Raw genomic sequence first — 17,058 nt, forward strand, 5'->3', positions numbered from 1 at the left:
TTTTCTTTACCCATCTGTAGGGCAACAGAAAAGGAAAACATAATGAAATTATACTGGAAAATGTACTGCCTCTTAGAATTTTAAACCCCAAATTTTCTTCTATATTTTCTACATCAGAATTCTTATGGTATTTGATGAGACAAGATAGGTTGGAACTTTACGAATCAAATTCCACATATAAAGCCTGCCATTTCATACAGCAAGACTATTAAAAATGTACAATTGACAGATACTAATTTGTTAATAAAATAAGCTTTAATGTTGAAGCACTACATGACAAATATTTTGTATATGTGTTCTCAACCATTTCTATTATTAAACTTTTTTGCTCTACATAATAATTCCTTGAAATACATAGTATTAATTCCAATCATAAATGAGAAACTAAAGCTCAAAGAGCTTAAATAACTTGCTCTAACTGATGGAGCTAGGATTTTAACCTAGATCTCTGACTCCAAAGCCAATGACTCTTTCAACATAAGATTATTCATCTTTATGGAACATCTATCAGTGCCTTTTATAAGCTTCAGGAGCTGAAAGGTAGGGGAAAAACAGAAATACACAAATAAAAAACAGAAACAAAATGAAGCTTCATTAAATATTATCAACTACACCAGGCGGTACAGAGCTACTCTAAAGAGAAATACAGTGCCAGAAAAAAATTACAGGTAAACAATTTTATATTCCCCAAATGGGATTTGCAACATATGCCCAATGATGTAGTTAATAAACTCTAGGGATTTTCTGCTATTCAGCTATTGCAGAAATATAAACAAGGGAGAAAGAAACAACAATAAAAATGGCATAACCACTCTGCATTAAAAAATAAACCAGCAATTCAAATGAATTTTGAGAAATGTCAAGCAGAGATAGGCTTGTTTGCATTTGCGTTTTTACTTTATTTAGTTGCCAGTTTATACTAGAAAGCTCTTTTTTTAAAGTGGCAATCATTTATAAAATTCTTTTTATAATATTTCCACCATTATTCATATTTCCCCTATTTTTCTGACTGGATGAATGAGGGAAGTACATACATAAAAATTATATATAAGTGAATAATAATTAAAATAAAATATATTCTATTAGAGCATAAATGCTAATTGGTCACCTTTTATCATAAAATGACACAAAAAATGAAGAATATATTTTATAGTCATTTTAAGAAGTAGATATGACACTAATAAATTCTATACCAAGAAAAGACTGCCTCAGTTACATTTACTAAACTAGATGATACATCATTCTGTGGTGTGGCAGAAAAACAATAAAATTTAAAAGTCACAAAAATTTTGATCAATTTTATACAGAAATCACTGTCATGACTTAGGTTCATAAAATGCTACAAAGTAGAGAAATTATTAATTTATAAAGACTGAGTTTCTATGCTTTTGAATAAAATACAGTTACTTACTTTTTTCTCCGGTTTGACTCCACAAAATATTTACGTGCTCGATTTCGACATATTTTTTGTTGCTGCAGTAATATTTGGCGCTCTTCTTCTAAATTTTTCTCAAAATGAATTTTCATATCTCTAATAACAGCATAAAGTTAAGGACAGTGGTTTACGTCTTTAGTTGGATGAATGTCAGTGCTACCTGATAAATATAATTACGGCCTCATATAATGACGTAATGATTTTTTGTGGAATAACTAGTATGTGTACACATTAGTGTCAGTGTATGACTGGCAGATGTTTTATTTTTTCCTGACTTGATAATAGATCTGAAGATACATCTCATTTTCTTTGAGGAAAAATTAATTACTTTTATACATCATGAGCCTAGATAAGGAGAATGTCTATCTTTTCTTTCATTATACAGATATTTGGGTACTTATTGCTGCTAAGTCACTTCAGTCATGTCCGACTCTGTGCGACCCCATAGACGGCAGCCTACCAGGCTCCTCCGTCCCTGGGATTTATTAACAAGTTGCTATCTTAGGAATGTTGGGCTTCCCATGTGGTGCTGGTGGTAAAGAATCTGCCTGCCAATACAGGTAGATGTTAAGAGACCTGGGTTTGATCCCTGGGTCAGGAAGATCCCCTGGAGAAGGAAATGGCAACCCACTTCCAACATTCTTGCCTGGAGAATCCCATGGACAGAGCCTGGCAGGTTGCAGTCCATAGGGCTGCACAGAGTCAGACACAACTGAAGTGACTTAACACACATGTACATCTTAGGAATGCATGTAGAAAAATGAAAGGAGGTTATATTTCACTAATATAAAGTAGATGAGTTAAACGTTTTGGTCAACATTTTCATGGGCTTTTCCAGGTGCCACTGCCTTCTCCAATTCACATTATGAAAGTCATATTAAAATATTAAAAATCAGTTAGCAATATAACTGGGAAAATTTGGTGATTTACTCATAGGTTATAAAACAAACCATCAGGAAAACCATACATAGCAGTGTTTACAAGAAGTTTGCCAGATAAAGAGTATTTTAGTTATCTAAATCATCCATTCATTTGAAATTTATTTCTTTAAATGTTGAATTGCTGTGGTTAACTAATGTCTGCATTTACTCAGCTACATTTCAACTGGCATTACTGAATGCCTTTATCAAGTTTATCATAGTATTTTTCTGTTTTTAATGATTCTGAAGTTTTAAGAAGTGGTCATTGAATTACCATTTCCAGTACCTCATCATTCAGTTTAGTTCAGTTGCTCAGTTGTGTCCGACTCTTTGCGACCCCATGAATCGCAGCATGCCAGGCCTCCAGATGTATATAAGATTGTATTGAGGTTATATATTGAGAGCATGCCTAGTTGTCTTTTTAGAATGAACTATGTTTAAACCACTCCTCCCCCCAAATAAAGATTTGAAATTCTCTTTAAGAGGTCTATTTAATCAAAATTTTTATAAGATATAAATATTAGTGATAAAACAACATATTAAATAATAAGTTAAGCAGTACATAATTTGTTAATTCAAAATGTCTTAATTTTAGGATCCTACAGTGTTTCAGTATCAACATAGTAAAAAAAAAAAACTATCCAATACTATATATTTCAAACCAATCACATTTATTTGAATGTTTTAGTCATTTGAAACTTTGCAAATGGGCACTTTCAGTTATGTTGCTATTTATCTATTTTTATGCCATTGGCCATTAATAATTTATTATAAAATTTTGTACCTCACCATAAACAAATACATGCACTTGCATACATGATATTTTTATTTAATGTTTCTTTTGAAGGATTTATAAAATTGAAACAAAAAAAAAAAAGGAAGGAATCTGGTTCATTGTTAGCATGGAAAAAGCTAAAGATTTAGCTTCTTCTTCCAATAGAGTAATTTATTAGAAGGAGTCAGACTTCAACAAGATGGCTAACTGCTAAGTCACAACATCTCAGTGGAGGAAAGTGCAACTTCCTTTCAGGGTACCCAAGATCAACACTGTTGGGTGGGAGCAAAGGGAGAAGTTGCTTCGGTTCAGGTGAGAAATATGAAGGAGTGTGATGCACGTGGAAACAGTTGTGTTCAAGGTTTTAACATGCTTGCAGTCTCAGCACAGTAACATAAAGAAAATCACAAATGTAATGTTTGTAATAATGTTCTGACAACTATATGTTAGATTTAATTAAATCTCTCTCTCTATATATATATATGGCTAATATATATATATAATATTGCCTGCTGAGTTATAAAAAATGCTTTGCCTTTGCATCTCTTCAAAGTATGGTATTCAAATTTAAAAAATATTAGATGGCTGGTTAAACTTTTATTTTCATACAAGCTGTACTGTAAAGGTAAGATATTTCCATAAAAACCATAATTAAATACTTGTTCAAAGAAAGGTTATATATTTATATAAAAAAAAAACCCAACAACAAAACCAAGAAAATTATAGGTTGTAGTATTGGCTAAGTAATACATAATGATTGTAACTTAAAAGCATAGCCTAATATACCCCACCTCATCCTCTCCCAATATAGTCTTTTTCTAATTGTAGCTCATTTAGGTTTTTTCAAATATTGTACCACCACTAATAACTATGAATCATATAACCAATACTCTTGTCAAATTATTAGAGCTATCCTGATTCTTTTTCTTTTCTGTACCTTCTTCTACAGCCTTGACTGTGATGCTCTAAATCCCTTGCCCAGACCAATTCAGTAGTCTTCTAACTCATCATACTACTCCTAAACTTGTCATCCTCCATTTGAACGTCCACAAAATCAGCTAAACACAAATCTCACTATGTCTCTCATTCTTTGCTGTTCTCTAAAATCTCCCTGTTACTTTCATGATAACATTAGAATATAAGGCATCCTATAATCTGGTCTGTTTTTTCATCTTCATTTTTCAACACTTCCCTACATGACTCCTAGCTCAGTCACACTATCATACCAAGATACTTATTAACAGAACAAGCTATGACATAGTATGCCATTATATTTTGGTACATGCTGGCTAACTCTACCCATCCTTTCAGGGACACCTCAAACAGTTCTTACCCTATGAAGCTTTTTCTAACCCTCACTGGATGATATGACACTCTCATGGGTACATCATGTGTATCTCCTCTACATTTCTATAAAATATAATATGCCTGGCATGGTGCTTAGAATATGGTAATGGCATAATAAAAGCTTGCTGAACGATTTCCTTGGAGAAAATTCTCAGCAGATAAACTAAGACAAAAGGTATACATATCTTTATAGCTTTCAGTGTCTCACAGACAAATTGATTTCCAAAAGGGTTATATAAATTTACATGTCATTAGATATATATGAATATGAGTTAAAACCTCATGAGTATAAGGTAGTACTTTTAAAAAAAGAAAGACCATGTGGAAAGTCAGGTTATAGTATGTATGCATTAGCAAAACAGAAAAATTGTCTTATTTGATACTAATTTTATTTTCCTCTTTGGTGGATTGTTAGTTCAGAGTCACTGGTCATTTACCTATTGAGAACTTCATTTAAAAAATCAATTTCAGTAAATTCTATATAGAATAGTATAAATATTAACCTTCTATCATAATTACAAGTATTTCCTCCAGATAATTCATTTTATTTAATTATACAATTTCCCCTTACCCTAAAGTTTTAAATTAACAAGTTATCTTTGAAATATTTTTCATTTGAAATTGGTTCTTGCTTTTCAAAAGGTAAAGTTATTATACCTTCAAGTTATGAAAAATGTGAAAATCTATTTTCTGTCAGTTTTTCTTTACAATTTTGTATTTATTTTTTATGAACCTCCCAGTAGCTCAGATGATAAAGAATCTTCCTGCAATGCAGGAGACCTGGGTTCGATCCCTGGGTAGGCAAGATACCCTGGAGAAAGGCATGGCAACCCACTCCAGTATTCTTGCCTGGAGAATTCCATGGACTGAGAAGCCTGACAGACTACAGTCCATGCCTTTTTTTTTTTTTTTTTTAAATCAGTTCAAGTATATTTTGGAATGAAGTATAAAGTGTAACTCAAGGTGGAGACAGTGAATTTAGACTACTCTTTTTTAGTGGTTTGAATAATGAGACAGGAGATACTAAAACAGTTCTTATGATCAAAAGGTTTGATTTTTAGTTTTAAGGATAGCCAAGACTAGAGGGTGTTTATAGGCTTTAGGGAAAGAAGGCTATTAGAGAAGAGTTGGAAGTAAATTGTAATAGAGAGTTAGGATAATTTACAATCCAGGGTTACTGAAAAGAGAGGTGATGAAAAAAAGGACATAAGTGAATGGATTCACCTTCTACAGTAAAAGTGATATATATCCTATCAGTGAGCCTGGATAAAAAGATAGGGTAGGGGACTGAGGTTGGTGATGGGAGTAGGATGGTTTGTGTTGTTTGTTGGGAGGGACTTGAGGGAGTTTACGCATCCATTCTCTTATGAAATAGTAAGACAGGGTATTAAGAATGAGGGAAGGTGATCAAGAGCTGGCACAGAAGTTAATTTAAAAGGAACAAGACAGAATTCCGTTCTTGTTCTGGTGAAGCTGAGAACAATCAAAGCACAGCCATCTTGTGACTTTTCTCTGACAGATTTTTTATTATTGAGTGAAGGAGCAGAAATATAGGGTGGTAATAGTTACTGGATGGTTGAGAAAGAAGAACAGGAGTACAAAGAACCAAGGATGTTGTTGAGAGAATATGTGTAGATAATTAAAAAGGGTTAAACTGGGTAGGGAATAAAGAGAGGCAAGGTGGGTGCTAGGATAAAATGGAAGGGGAAAAGACTGGAGATACTTGTGAGAAAAAAGAGGCATAGTGTGAAGGGGACATGAGAGACCTTCCCTCCTTTTTTTGAAAACAAATTTTATTCTATTTCCTTTTGAATTGTTTTAAGAAATTGAAATTATAGAACTTCATCTAATTTTAATTAGATAAACTTCATGAAGTTTTGTTCTTCCATAGCCTTTAGAGTTAGGAAATTCCAACTTAAGTAGAGAAATATAGCCTCTGAGTACTGAATTCATATTTAGAAGTCACATGTAGAAATTTTACCAAGCCACTTCTTATTTTAAGTCTACAGTTCATTTTTTAAAATTTAGTTATTAATAAATTTGCACACCTACTCTGTACCAGGTATCCAATATGAAACATTACAGACACTGAGAATGTACAATATGACACAAGTGCTTAAGTGTTTCTCCACCTAGTAACAATGATATTCTTGATTTACTAGCAAATATATATGTATAAACTAGGAAAAAATGTATATTATATATAATACATATAGATGCATATACACACACACACACACTAGCAAAAGTTGTTGGATTTTAGCAAAGGCTCAGGGTATCTATTGAAATGATTATTTACAACTTTCTTAATTTTAACTATATATTTAGTATTTAAGTATATTTTTAGTAATACATTTCTTTATAGGAAACCAACATTATAATTCTGGAATTATATCTATTTGGTTTTGTTCACTTGAGGTACTGCCAAATTTATTTTACAACTATTTCCTTTGTTGTATCAACATTCATACCTTAAAAATTTAAAAATATTAAGTCTATGATCATTTCACTAATGAAAATGATGGAAAGATACACCTTGTCAATGAGCCACTTACAGTGCTTCCCTATTTTCTGATTTACAGATAAATCAGGGTCAGTGTAATAGGAGTTCAGGGTTCAATGAAACACAGTGTCAAGGGGGCAGAATCAAATACATACTGAAAGCAATCCGGTTTATTTCAGATTGCACCTTGAGTCAGGATAGTTTTGAGGAGCAGCAAGGGCAAAAGCCAAAGTGAATGGAGTTAATAATGAATAGATGAAAAGAATCAGAAGCTGTCATTGCAGGTTAGCATTCTGAAAAGTCGACTAAAGCAAGAAAAGATGGGATAAAACTTGAGGAAGCATGATCAGAAGAGGGATATTTACCATTATTTAAATAGCTTTGTATGTACCTGTCTTCCTCAGCACCTAGCCAAAAAAGGAAGCACTAAATGAAAATTGCTTGTTTACTTGCTTTTAAAAGTGCAACTCCCAGAACCTGGAGACAATAAGAATGGGAATTAATTTGAAAAGCAGAGACTCTCTGACAAGAATGAAGATGATTACATAGCATCATCACTACCAACCAAGTCCTTTGAGAATACAAAGGTTACACTCTAATTATCATAACATTCTCTGAAGGAATAAACATGGTTTACATATTCTGAAAACAGAACTGTTGAACACTTTCAATTTTCTACAATGCAACCAATAATAATGTCAAAGGTGGGCTAGACCAATTCTTAGGTAGGGACAAGTCAGTGATAAACCAGTGTGAAGGCTCCAGGTCCTTTGCTTCTCATTTTGTCTGTTGTCTCTCTGACAACAGACTGGACAGAGGATGGAAAACAAAACAAATTAACCAACTATGTTAGGCTTTAGCAGCTCTGTAAAATAAAGGAAGTGTTAGGTTAACTCTTAAGACGGACTATTTCAGGAGACCAAAACATTTTATTTACTTGCGGCATTCTTTTCTCCAAGCAGCATGAATTATCAGGAGATGGATAATATGAAGTAAAGAACATAATGGCCTAACTCTACAAGAAAACAATCCCCAGAGAATACGTTTACCTATTTCAAAACTCATTAAAAAAAAAAAAAAATTACCGCAAAGTTGAAAACGGGGGAGATAACAAGGCGGCCGCGAAAGTGGTCCTAGAATAGAAGATGTTATTTCAGGTTTAAGGGGAGCAGCGACAGTTGCCGAAGCAAATACCCGCATTAAGATGACTGGCTGGTTTCTCTCATCTAGCATCTGTGATAATGGGAACAGAACAGAAAAAAGATGGGGCTCCCCACTTCCAACACCGCCACCCAGGCAACCACGACTGGAAGGATACAAGTAGGCGCCAGGTCGGTGACGCCCGCCGCTCAAGCGAGGGCTGAGGGGGTCTTTGACTTGGGTGTCCGGGGATTCAGCGCCCAGTCCTGCGACCGCGCTCCGGGCTCCAGGCCTCCTGGTCAGCATCCTTCACCTCAGCGCCGCCTCCCGGCTAGCCCCCAGAGCCGCCCTCATGGCAGCACCCGCTGCCTCCTCCGGCCCTCCCAGCACTCCGTCTCTCAAGCCTCGCGTCACTGAGGCGGGAAAGTTGGCCGCCGCAGCTCCGGTTCCCGCACAGCGGCGCTCTGGGCTCTGGTGTCGACGGCAGCTGCCGCAGCGGCGACCTTGCCTGGAAACGGCAGAGGTGGCGACGCCGCCGCCATGTTGACAAGCAACCGACGCCGCGTCCTTCGCGACGGCGACCAGGGTGTGGGGGCGGGGCCCTGGAGACAGCCAATAGGAGGCGCGGACCCCTCCCCGTGCCCCGCCTCCCGCCCCCCGCTCCAACCCCCGAGTTGCCCGTGGGCGGCGGTCAGGAAGCTTGCATCCTCGGGGACTCGAGTCCTCTCAGGAGGGCGTGCTGACTTGTGCCTCGGAACCTGACTCCGTTCCACCTCGCTTTTATGAGGCTGTTTTAGTGGGGGTACTAAGAGTGATGAAAGACAGTGAGATGCAAAAATCCCCAGATATTGGCAAAAGCCACTGTGGGGATTTGAAATGATTTCCTCGGAGGTAATTCAGGGTAGGATTTGTTGTTTAACTACCGAGTGCTGTTGTGTGATTGAAGTTCTGTCTTTCTGGAGCATCACTGTTCCCAATCACCATCTCTTTTAAAAAGCTTTGGGAGTGGAAATTTCCTCTCTCTGCATTCCATCACTCCCTCCCTGATGCTTCTGCCATTCCGTCTGCAAGTCGTCTTCCTTGCCATTTCCCTACTTATAAGGTCTGCATTTCAAAGACTTTTAATGGTGCCAGCCTTGTTGCCAGATTCTGGAAATAGACCATCAAGCATCGGCGGCCAGGAAAGTAGTGCAGATTTAATTTAGTAATCTCCTGGGAAGACATGCCAAAAGAGATCATCATATTGAAACTGTTTCAGGAGGTATGGAAAATTGAATGGATTTTTGAGCCATCAGTTCAGAAGTTTTGCAAGTAAAACATTTGAAAAAAGGCTGAAACTTTTTGTTGGAGTTCATTGTAAAAACACATGTGAGTTCTGAGTATATTTCAGTGTGTTTTTTTTTTTTTTCTTTGTGTGTGGAAAAACCTCCCATATTGGAAGCAGAATGTACAAACCAAATGAAAATTACTCACCGAGCATTCAAATGCCTATGTCTTTGTGAATCAATTTGTTCATTTTTAGAGTTCAAAATAATAAACTTTTCCAGTTGAAGCTATTTGAAACAGAGTTTTTGCAAAGTTGGATGCAATGATTCAAACTGGAATGTGTTCTGATTAAAACTGCCACAACAAATCGAGTTTTGACTTAAAACACAAAGCACGTAAGCCCCCTTCAGGACCATGCCAAGAGGATACAATATGTAATCGTGGCAAAGAAAGCCTAACTGTGTACACTAGGAGGATTAGCTATCTTTGCAAATTTTTAACTGACTTAGTCACAGGAATTTACATTGATTCTATTCCCACTGGCTATCATCACAAGTCTGTTCTCTAGAGCCAATTTGAGAGAGAGTAAGCAATATAGGGGAGTCTTCCCCTGTGGTTCAGTGGTAAAGAATCCACCTGGAATGCGGGAGCCTTAGGAGATGTGGGTTCAATCCCTGGGTAGGGAAGATCCCCTGGAGGAGGGCATGCAACCCACTCCAGTATTCTTGCCTGGGAAATCTCATGGACAGAGGAGCCTGGTGAGCTACAGCCCATAGGGTAGCAAAGAGTCAGACACAACTGGAGTGACTTAGCATGCAAGTAATGTAGGTCAGTAAAGTGCAAATAAAAGTGAATGCTTGCTGTTTGAAGTATTTGGGCATGGTTAGCCTTCCTGATCCAGTACTCTTGCCTGGAAAATCCCATGGACAGAGGAGCCTAGTAGGCTGCAGTCCATGGGGCGTCTAAGAGTCAGACACGACTGAGCAACTTCACTTTCACTTTTCACTTTCACGCATTGGAGAAGGAAATGGCAACCCACTCCAGTGTTCTTGCTTGGAGAATCCCAAGGACGGGGGAGCCTGGTGGGCTGCCGTCTATGAGGCTGTACAGAGTCGGACACGACTGAAGCGACTTAGCAGCAGTAGCAGCAGCAGCCTTCCTGAAAGTCTAGTTTTTGCTATATTATTAGTTTTGTATGTCATGACTTCTAGGCACCTTATTGTTTTGTCACATGGTGTATTAGCATTAAGAAGCATAATTTGGTTTCTTAGTTTCCTACAAATGCTTGCCCATATAATCATTCTTCATTCAAATGTTGCTTTACAATGATAAAGAAGGAAAGAAATTTTAAACACAATGTTACCAATTTTTAAAAAAATTACAGGATTTTTTGATCTTTAAATTATTCCCTTCTTCAAAATGTTAAGCAGGCTTTTCATGTTTTAAGTAGTACAGTCCTTTATTAAGTTGCATAGATTCTAGAAAAACCTTTAAGATTAAATATTTGGATAGTAGATAATTTGAAGCATTTATAAGCTTTATCTTTTGGCAGGAAGGGTAAGTATGATTTAAGCAATAATAATCTACTTCTGCTTTATTGACTATGCCAAAGCCTTTGATTGTGTGGATCACAACAAACTGTGGAAAATTCTGTAAGAGATGGGAATACCAGACCACCTGACCTGCCTCGTGAGAAATCTGTATGCAGGTCAGAAAGCAACAGTGAGAACTGGCCATGGAACAACAGACTGGTTCCAAATAGGAAAAGGAGTATGTGAAGGCTGTATATTGACACCCTGCTTATTTAACTTATATGCAGAGTACATCATGAGAAATGCTGGGCTGGGTGAAGCACAAGCTGGGATCAAGATTACTGGGAGAAATATCAATAACTTCGATATGCAGATGATACCTTATGGCAGAAAGTGAAGAACTAAAGAGCCTCTTGATAAAAGTGAAAGAGGAGAATGAAAAAGCTGGCTTAAAACTCAACATTCAGAAAACTTAGATCATTGCATCCGGTCCCATCACTTTATGGCAAATAGATGGAGAAACAGTGGAAATAGTGTCAGACTTTATCTTTTTGGGCTCCAAAATCACTGCAGATGGTGACTGCAGCCAAGAAATAAAAAGACACTTGCTCCTTGGAAGAAAAGTTATGACCAACCTAGACAGCATATTGAAAAGCAGAGATGTTACTTTGCTAATGAAGGTCCATCTAGTCAGGGCTATGGTTTTTCCAGTAGTCATGTATGGATGTGAGTTCAGTTCAGTTCAGTTCAGTTGCTCAGTTGTGTCAGACTCTTTGCGAGCCCCATGAATCACAGCATGCCAGGCCTCCATGTCCATCATCATCTCCCGGAGTTCACTCAAACTCATGTCCATCGAGTCAGTGATGCCATCCAGCCATCTCATCCTCTGTCGTCCCCTTCTCCTCCTGCCCCCAATCCCTCCCAGCATCAGAGTCTTTTCCAATGAGTCAACTCTTCGCATGAGGTGGCCAAAGTACTGGAGTTTCAGCTTTAGCATCAGTCCTTCCAATGAACACCCAGGACTGATCTCCTTTAGGATGGACTGGTTGGATCTCCTTGCAGTCCAAGGGACTTCCAAGACTCTTCTCCAACACCACAGTTCAAAAGCGTCAATTCTTCGGCGCTCAGCTTTCTTCACAGTCCAACTCTCACATCTGTACATGACCACTGGGAAAACCATAGCCTTGACTAGACGGACCTCTGTTGGCAAAGTAATGTCTCTGCTTTTTAATATGCTATCTAGGTTGGTCATAACTTTCCTTTCCAGGAGTAAGCGTCTTTTAATTTTATGGCTGCAATCACTGTCTGCAGTGATTTTGGAGCCCAAATAAATAAAGTCTGACACTGTTTCCACTGTTTCCCCATCTATTTCCCATGAAGTGATGGGACCAGATGCCATGATCTTAGTTTTCTGAATGTTGAGCTTTAAGCCAGCTTTTTCATTCTCCTCTTTCACTTTCAACAAGCGGCTTCTCAGTTCTTCTTCACTTTCTGCCATAAGGGTGGTGTCTTCTGCATATCTGAGGTTATTGATATTTCTCCCGGCAGTCTTGATTCTAGCTTGTGCTTCACCCAGCCCAGCATTTCTCATGATGTACTCTGCATATAAGTTAAATAAGCAGGGTGTCAATATACAGCCTTCACATACTCCTTTTCCTATTTGGAACCAGTCTGTTGTTCCATGGCAAGTTCTCACTGTTGCTTCCTGACCTGCATATAGATTTCTCACGAGGCAGGTCAGGTGGTCTGGTATTCCCATCTCTTTCAGAATTTTCCAGTTTGTTGTGATCCACACAATCAAAGGCTTTGGCATAGTCAATAAAGCAGAAGTAGATGTTTTTCTGGAACTCTCTTGCTTTTCCATGATCCAGCAGATGTTGGCAATTTGATCTCTGGTTCCTCTGCCTTTTCTAAATCCAGCTTGAACAATGGAAGTTTATGGTTCATGTACTTTTGAAGCCTGGCTTGGAGAATTTTGAGCATTACTTTACTAGCGTGTGAGATGACTGCAATTGTGCAGTAGTTTGAGCATTCTTTGGCATTGCCTTTCTTTGGGATTGGAATGAAAACTGACCTTTTCCAGTTCTGTGGCCACTGCTGAGTTTTCCAAATTTGCTGGCATATTGAATGCAGCACTTTCATAGCATCATCTTTCAGGATTTGAAATAGCTCAACTGGAATTCCATCACCTCCACTAGCTTTGTTTGTAGTGATGCTTTCTAAGGCCCACTTGACTTCACACTCCAGGATGTCTGGCTCTGGGTGATCAGACCATCCTGATTATTTGGGTCATGAAGCTCTTTTTTGTACAGTTCTTCTCTGTAGTCTTGCCACCTCTTCTTAATATCTTCTGCTTCTGTTAGGTTCCTACCATTTCTGTCCTTTATGGAGCCAGTCTTTGCATGAAATGTTCCCTTGGTATCTCTAATTTTCTTGAAGAGATCTCTAGTCTTTCCCATTCTGTGTTTTCCTCTATTTCTTTGCATTGATCACTGAGGAAGGCTTTCTTATCTCTCCTTGCTATTCTTTGGAACTCTGCATTCAGATGCTTATATCTTTCCTCTTCTCCTTTGCTTTTCGCTTCTCTTCTTTTCACAGCTATTTGTAAGGCCTCCCCAGACAGCCATTTTGCTTTTTTGCATTTCTTTTCCATGGGGATGGTCTTGATCCCTGTCTCCTGTACAATGTCACGAATCTCTGACCATAGTTCATCAGGCATTCTGTCTATCAGATCTAGTCCCTTAAATCTATTTCTTACTTCCACTGTATAATCATAAGGGATTTGATTTAGGTCATACCTGAATGGCCTAGTGGTTTTCCCCACTTTCTACAATTTAAGTCTGAATTTGGCAATAAGGAGTTCATGATGAGCCACAGTCGGCTCCCGGTCTTGTTTTTGCTGATTTTATAGAGCCTCTCCATCTTTGGCTGTAAAGAATATAATCAGTCTGATTTCGGTGTTGACCATCTGGTGATGTCCATGTGTATGTTGGACCTTTATAGATATGAAGCTGAGCACGGAAGAATTGATGGCTTTGAACTGTGGTGTTGGAGAAGACTCTTGAGAGTCCCTTGGACTGCAAGGAGATCCAACTAGTCCATCCTAAGGAAAATCAGTCATGAATGTTCATTGGAAGGAATGATGTTGAAGCTGAAACTCCAATCCTTTGGCCACCTGATCCGAAGAACTGACTTACCAGAAACGACCCTGATGCTGGAAAGATTGAAGGCGGGAGGAGACGGGTATGACAGAGAACGAAATGGTTGAACGGCAAAACTGACTCGATGGACATGAGTTTGAGTAAACTCTGGGAGTTGGTGATGGACAGGGAGGCCTGGCGTGTTGCAGCCCATGAAGTTGCAAAGAGTCTGACACAACTGAGCTACTGAACTGAATGGAAAGGAAAAATCTCTATATTTTGTTAAAAGAGATAAATGAATTAAATATAATGATTAGTTTTTCACATTAAAAGCCATAAAGTAATCCATTCTTTTATTAAGAAAATAAATATTGACCAGTTACTATGTGCCAAGTACTCTCTAGTGGTGGGATACAGCAGTGAGCGAAACTTCAAAGTCCCTGTGCTCTTTAAGCTTGTATTTATTTTTCTTTCTTACTAGAATATGTTAGGTAATGAAAAGTACTATGAGGAAAAATGGAGTAGTGTAGAGGGATAGAGAACTGATGTCAGCTCTATTTTAGATAGTGTGCTCAGGAAAAGCCTCCCAAAATGGGAAATTTGGGAAGAGGTCTGAATGAAGAAAGAACGTTGCCACTCAACTATATGGATGAAGGTTGTTATTCAGAAGCAGTGGGGGCTTTAAGTACAATAGGCTCTGAGGGCAGAATTTTAGTTGATATATTCAAGGAACAACAAGGAGACCACTGTATCCAGAACAGAGTGAGGTAGGGGAAGTGTCCTAGGACATGAAATTAAAGCAGTGTATGGGGGATGTCCTTCCAATATGGTGGTGACTTACGTAATACATAAGGAATTAATATAAAATCAAACTTCCAATGGAGGGAAAGCCATTGGAAAATTTTGAGTAGGAGAGTAAGACCTAATTTAATCTTTCAAAAGGATCGCTCTAGTGGCTATGGGGAAACTAGTCTACAGTTGATAACACTAGAAACAATGAGACCAGATTGGATGTTATGGTAGGTTGGTTGAGAGATTATGGAGGCTTTTACTAGGTAGTCAAAGAGGTAGCGAGAAGTTTTCAAAATTTTAACCTGAGTCATTAAGATGTGTTGATGCATGGTTGTGGCAAGTGAGTGGAGTTTTTTTTTTTAAAAGAAGAGTCAAATGTGACTCTCAGATATGGGACTGGAACCAACTACATAAGGAATATTGCCATTTACTAAAATAGGTTGAGTGTGGGAGAAGGAATAAGATTTAAGTTTCAAGTATGTTAAGTGTGAGGTGCCTATTAGACATCTGATTTCGTTAACATGGTTTCAGAAATTGTTAATGATGTTCTGTTTACAGAAGAAAATATAGTAACCACTTTATGGTTATAAAACATTTTCACATAGTAATCTAATTTGGATACTGTCATAACCTTGAGAATTATGTGAGGCAGTGTGTGATGGACAATTTCTTGAGCTTTCAGTTTCTTCTTGGCTGAGGCTATTTTTTCCTTCTACCAAAGTATTTTCTTGCTGAGGCTATTACTTTTTCTGCTGAATTATTTTCTTGCTCAAGTAAGAATTTCCTGAATTTGTCTGTGGGCAAGCTGTGAAAGAACAAAGTATTTTAACGTCTGGCTGCTTTAAAATTACTAAAAATCTGCCATCTTCTTTTCAATTTTGTAAGACTTCAACTAGAAATTTAAGATTAAAGATTAATACTCGAAAATAATGATGAAAATAAAAATAATAATGATACCACCTAACACTTGAATACTTGTCATTTCTCTTGCACTGTGCCCAGTGCTCACATACGTCAAATAATTGAATCCACATGACAATCCCCATTCTACAGAGAAAGTAAGCTATCATGATATTAGGTAACTATGCCCAAGTTTCCAGAGCAATGGAGTGGTGAATCAAGATTCATCCAAGAATTCTGGTACGAGAGCCAGCACTCTCAACTACCACATATTGCCTCTTGGGAGAAACTGAGAAAATTTCAGCAGAATAAGAGATGACAGTGCTTGCATTTAAGCAGTGGGTAGTGAGGATGTAAAGTAAGAAAATAATCTAAGATATTACTTCCTTAATTACTATCTTAATACCTAGACCATACCACTCACTATGGGAGTGCCATCAAAACTGTCATCTCTACCCTGTGGTTCTTGGGCTAGGAATGGAAATGGAGACAATAATACCTTGAATTGGAAATAAAACTCAGGAAAGTCTTAATTTTAGGGTAATGAAGACTTAGGCATGTTTCTATAGGGAAAAGAAGGAGCCTCTATCATGGAGAATTTGAAAATCCATCAAAGACATTGATCTGTCAGAGAGATCAATCAGCTTTCAGAGAGTAGTGATTTTCATTAACAACAGTGCCCTTATATTCACAATTGTTGAAATTTTAACACTATTGATGTAAACATACAAATCAGTTACAGTCCTAGGAATTTGGTTTAGGTGGTGAATATGACCATCATCGATAGCTACATTCAGTTGTAAAAATGTTTTAAGTCTGAATTATCTGCTCTGGGTGTCCACACTGATTAAATTTCTATTTAGTATTTTGTAGAAATAGTTTTAATGTATTAGTCTTCCACTCCATCATTTAAGTAGAAACTTAATTTCTACTTTCGTACTATTTTTATGCAAACTGGTTCACAGTAAGAGAGTTACACATTATCAAAAGCATTTGTTTCTGAGGAAAAAAATTCCTGGCTCATAAAACTTGGATAACTATAAATTCTTGGTTGCTTTCTTGATTTAGTTAGCTAGTTGGCCAGCTATTGCTTATATTCCAAAAGCATGAATTTACAATGCAGACATATAGTGATAAAAAGGGTTTGTATAACATAGAATGATGGGATCTCTGGAGGCTACCTTATTCCTTATATGAAGGGTGTTGTTTCAAACGAGGGCATGGAAACCAGTAAGTACTGGCTTCTGTTTTTGTTGTACACCTTCCAGAAATTTTCGACTGAAGACTCAATGTACTGGAGCTCTTTCC

General features: G+C 37.6%; 1 protein-coding gene across 7 annotated transcripts in view; it reads right to left on the reverse strand.

Annotated features, from left to right (window-relative positions):
* Nucleotides 1-8,699, reverse strand: part of CEP126 (centrosomal protein 126) — a 115,648-nt gene extending 106,949 nt beyond the window's left edge. For all 7 annotated transcript variants that reach the window (XR_015141742.1, XR_015141741.1, XM_086338878.1 and 4 more), the window contains exons 1-2: nt 8,299-8,699; nt 1,412-1,531 (exon numbers count right to left, since the gene is read on the reverse strand). Coding sequence is in view for 3 of the 7 variants with exons in the window: in XM_086338874.1 (XP_086195000.1) it covers nt 1,412-1,531; nt 8,299-8,426 (248 nt within the window). In the remaining 4 variants the exon portion in view is untranslated. The remainder of the gene's footprint in view (nt 1-1,411; nt 1,532-8,298) is intronic.
* Nucleotides 8,700-17,058: the final 8,359 nt, after the last annotated feature.

The sequence above is a fragment of the Bos grunniens genome, chromosome 15 (genome assembly GCF_055505025.1).
Source record: "Bos grunniens cultivar Pamir isolate PY7600 chromosome 15, Bosgru_T2T1.0, whole genome shotgun sequence".
In the NCBI taxonomy this organism is placed as follows: domain Eukaryota; kingdom Metazoa; phylum Chordata; class Mammalia; order Artiodactyla; family Bovidae; genus Bos; species Bos grunniens.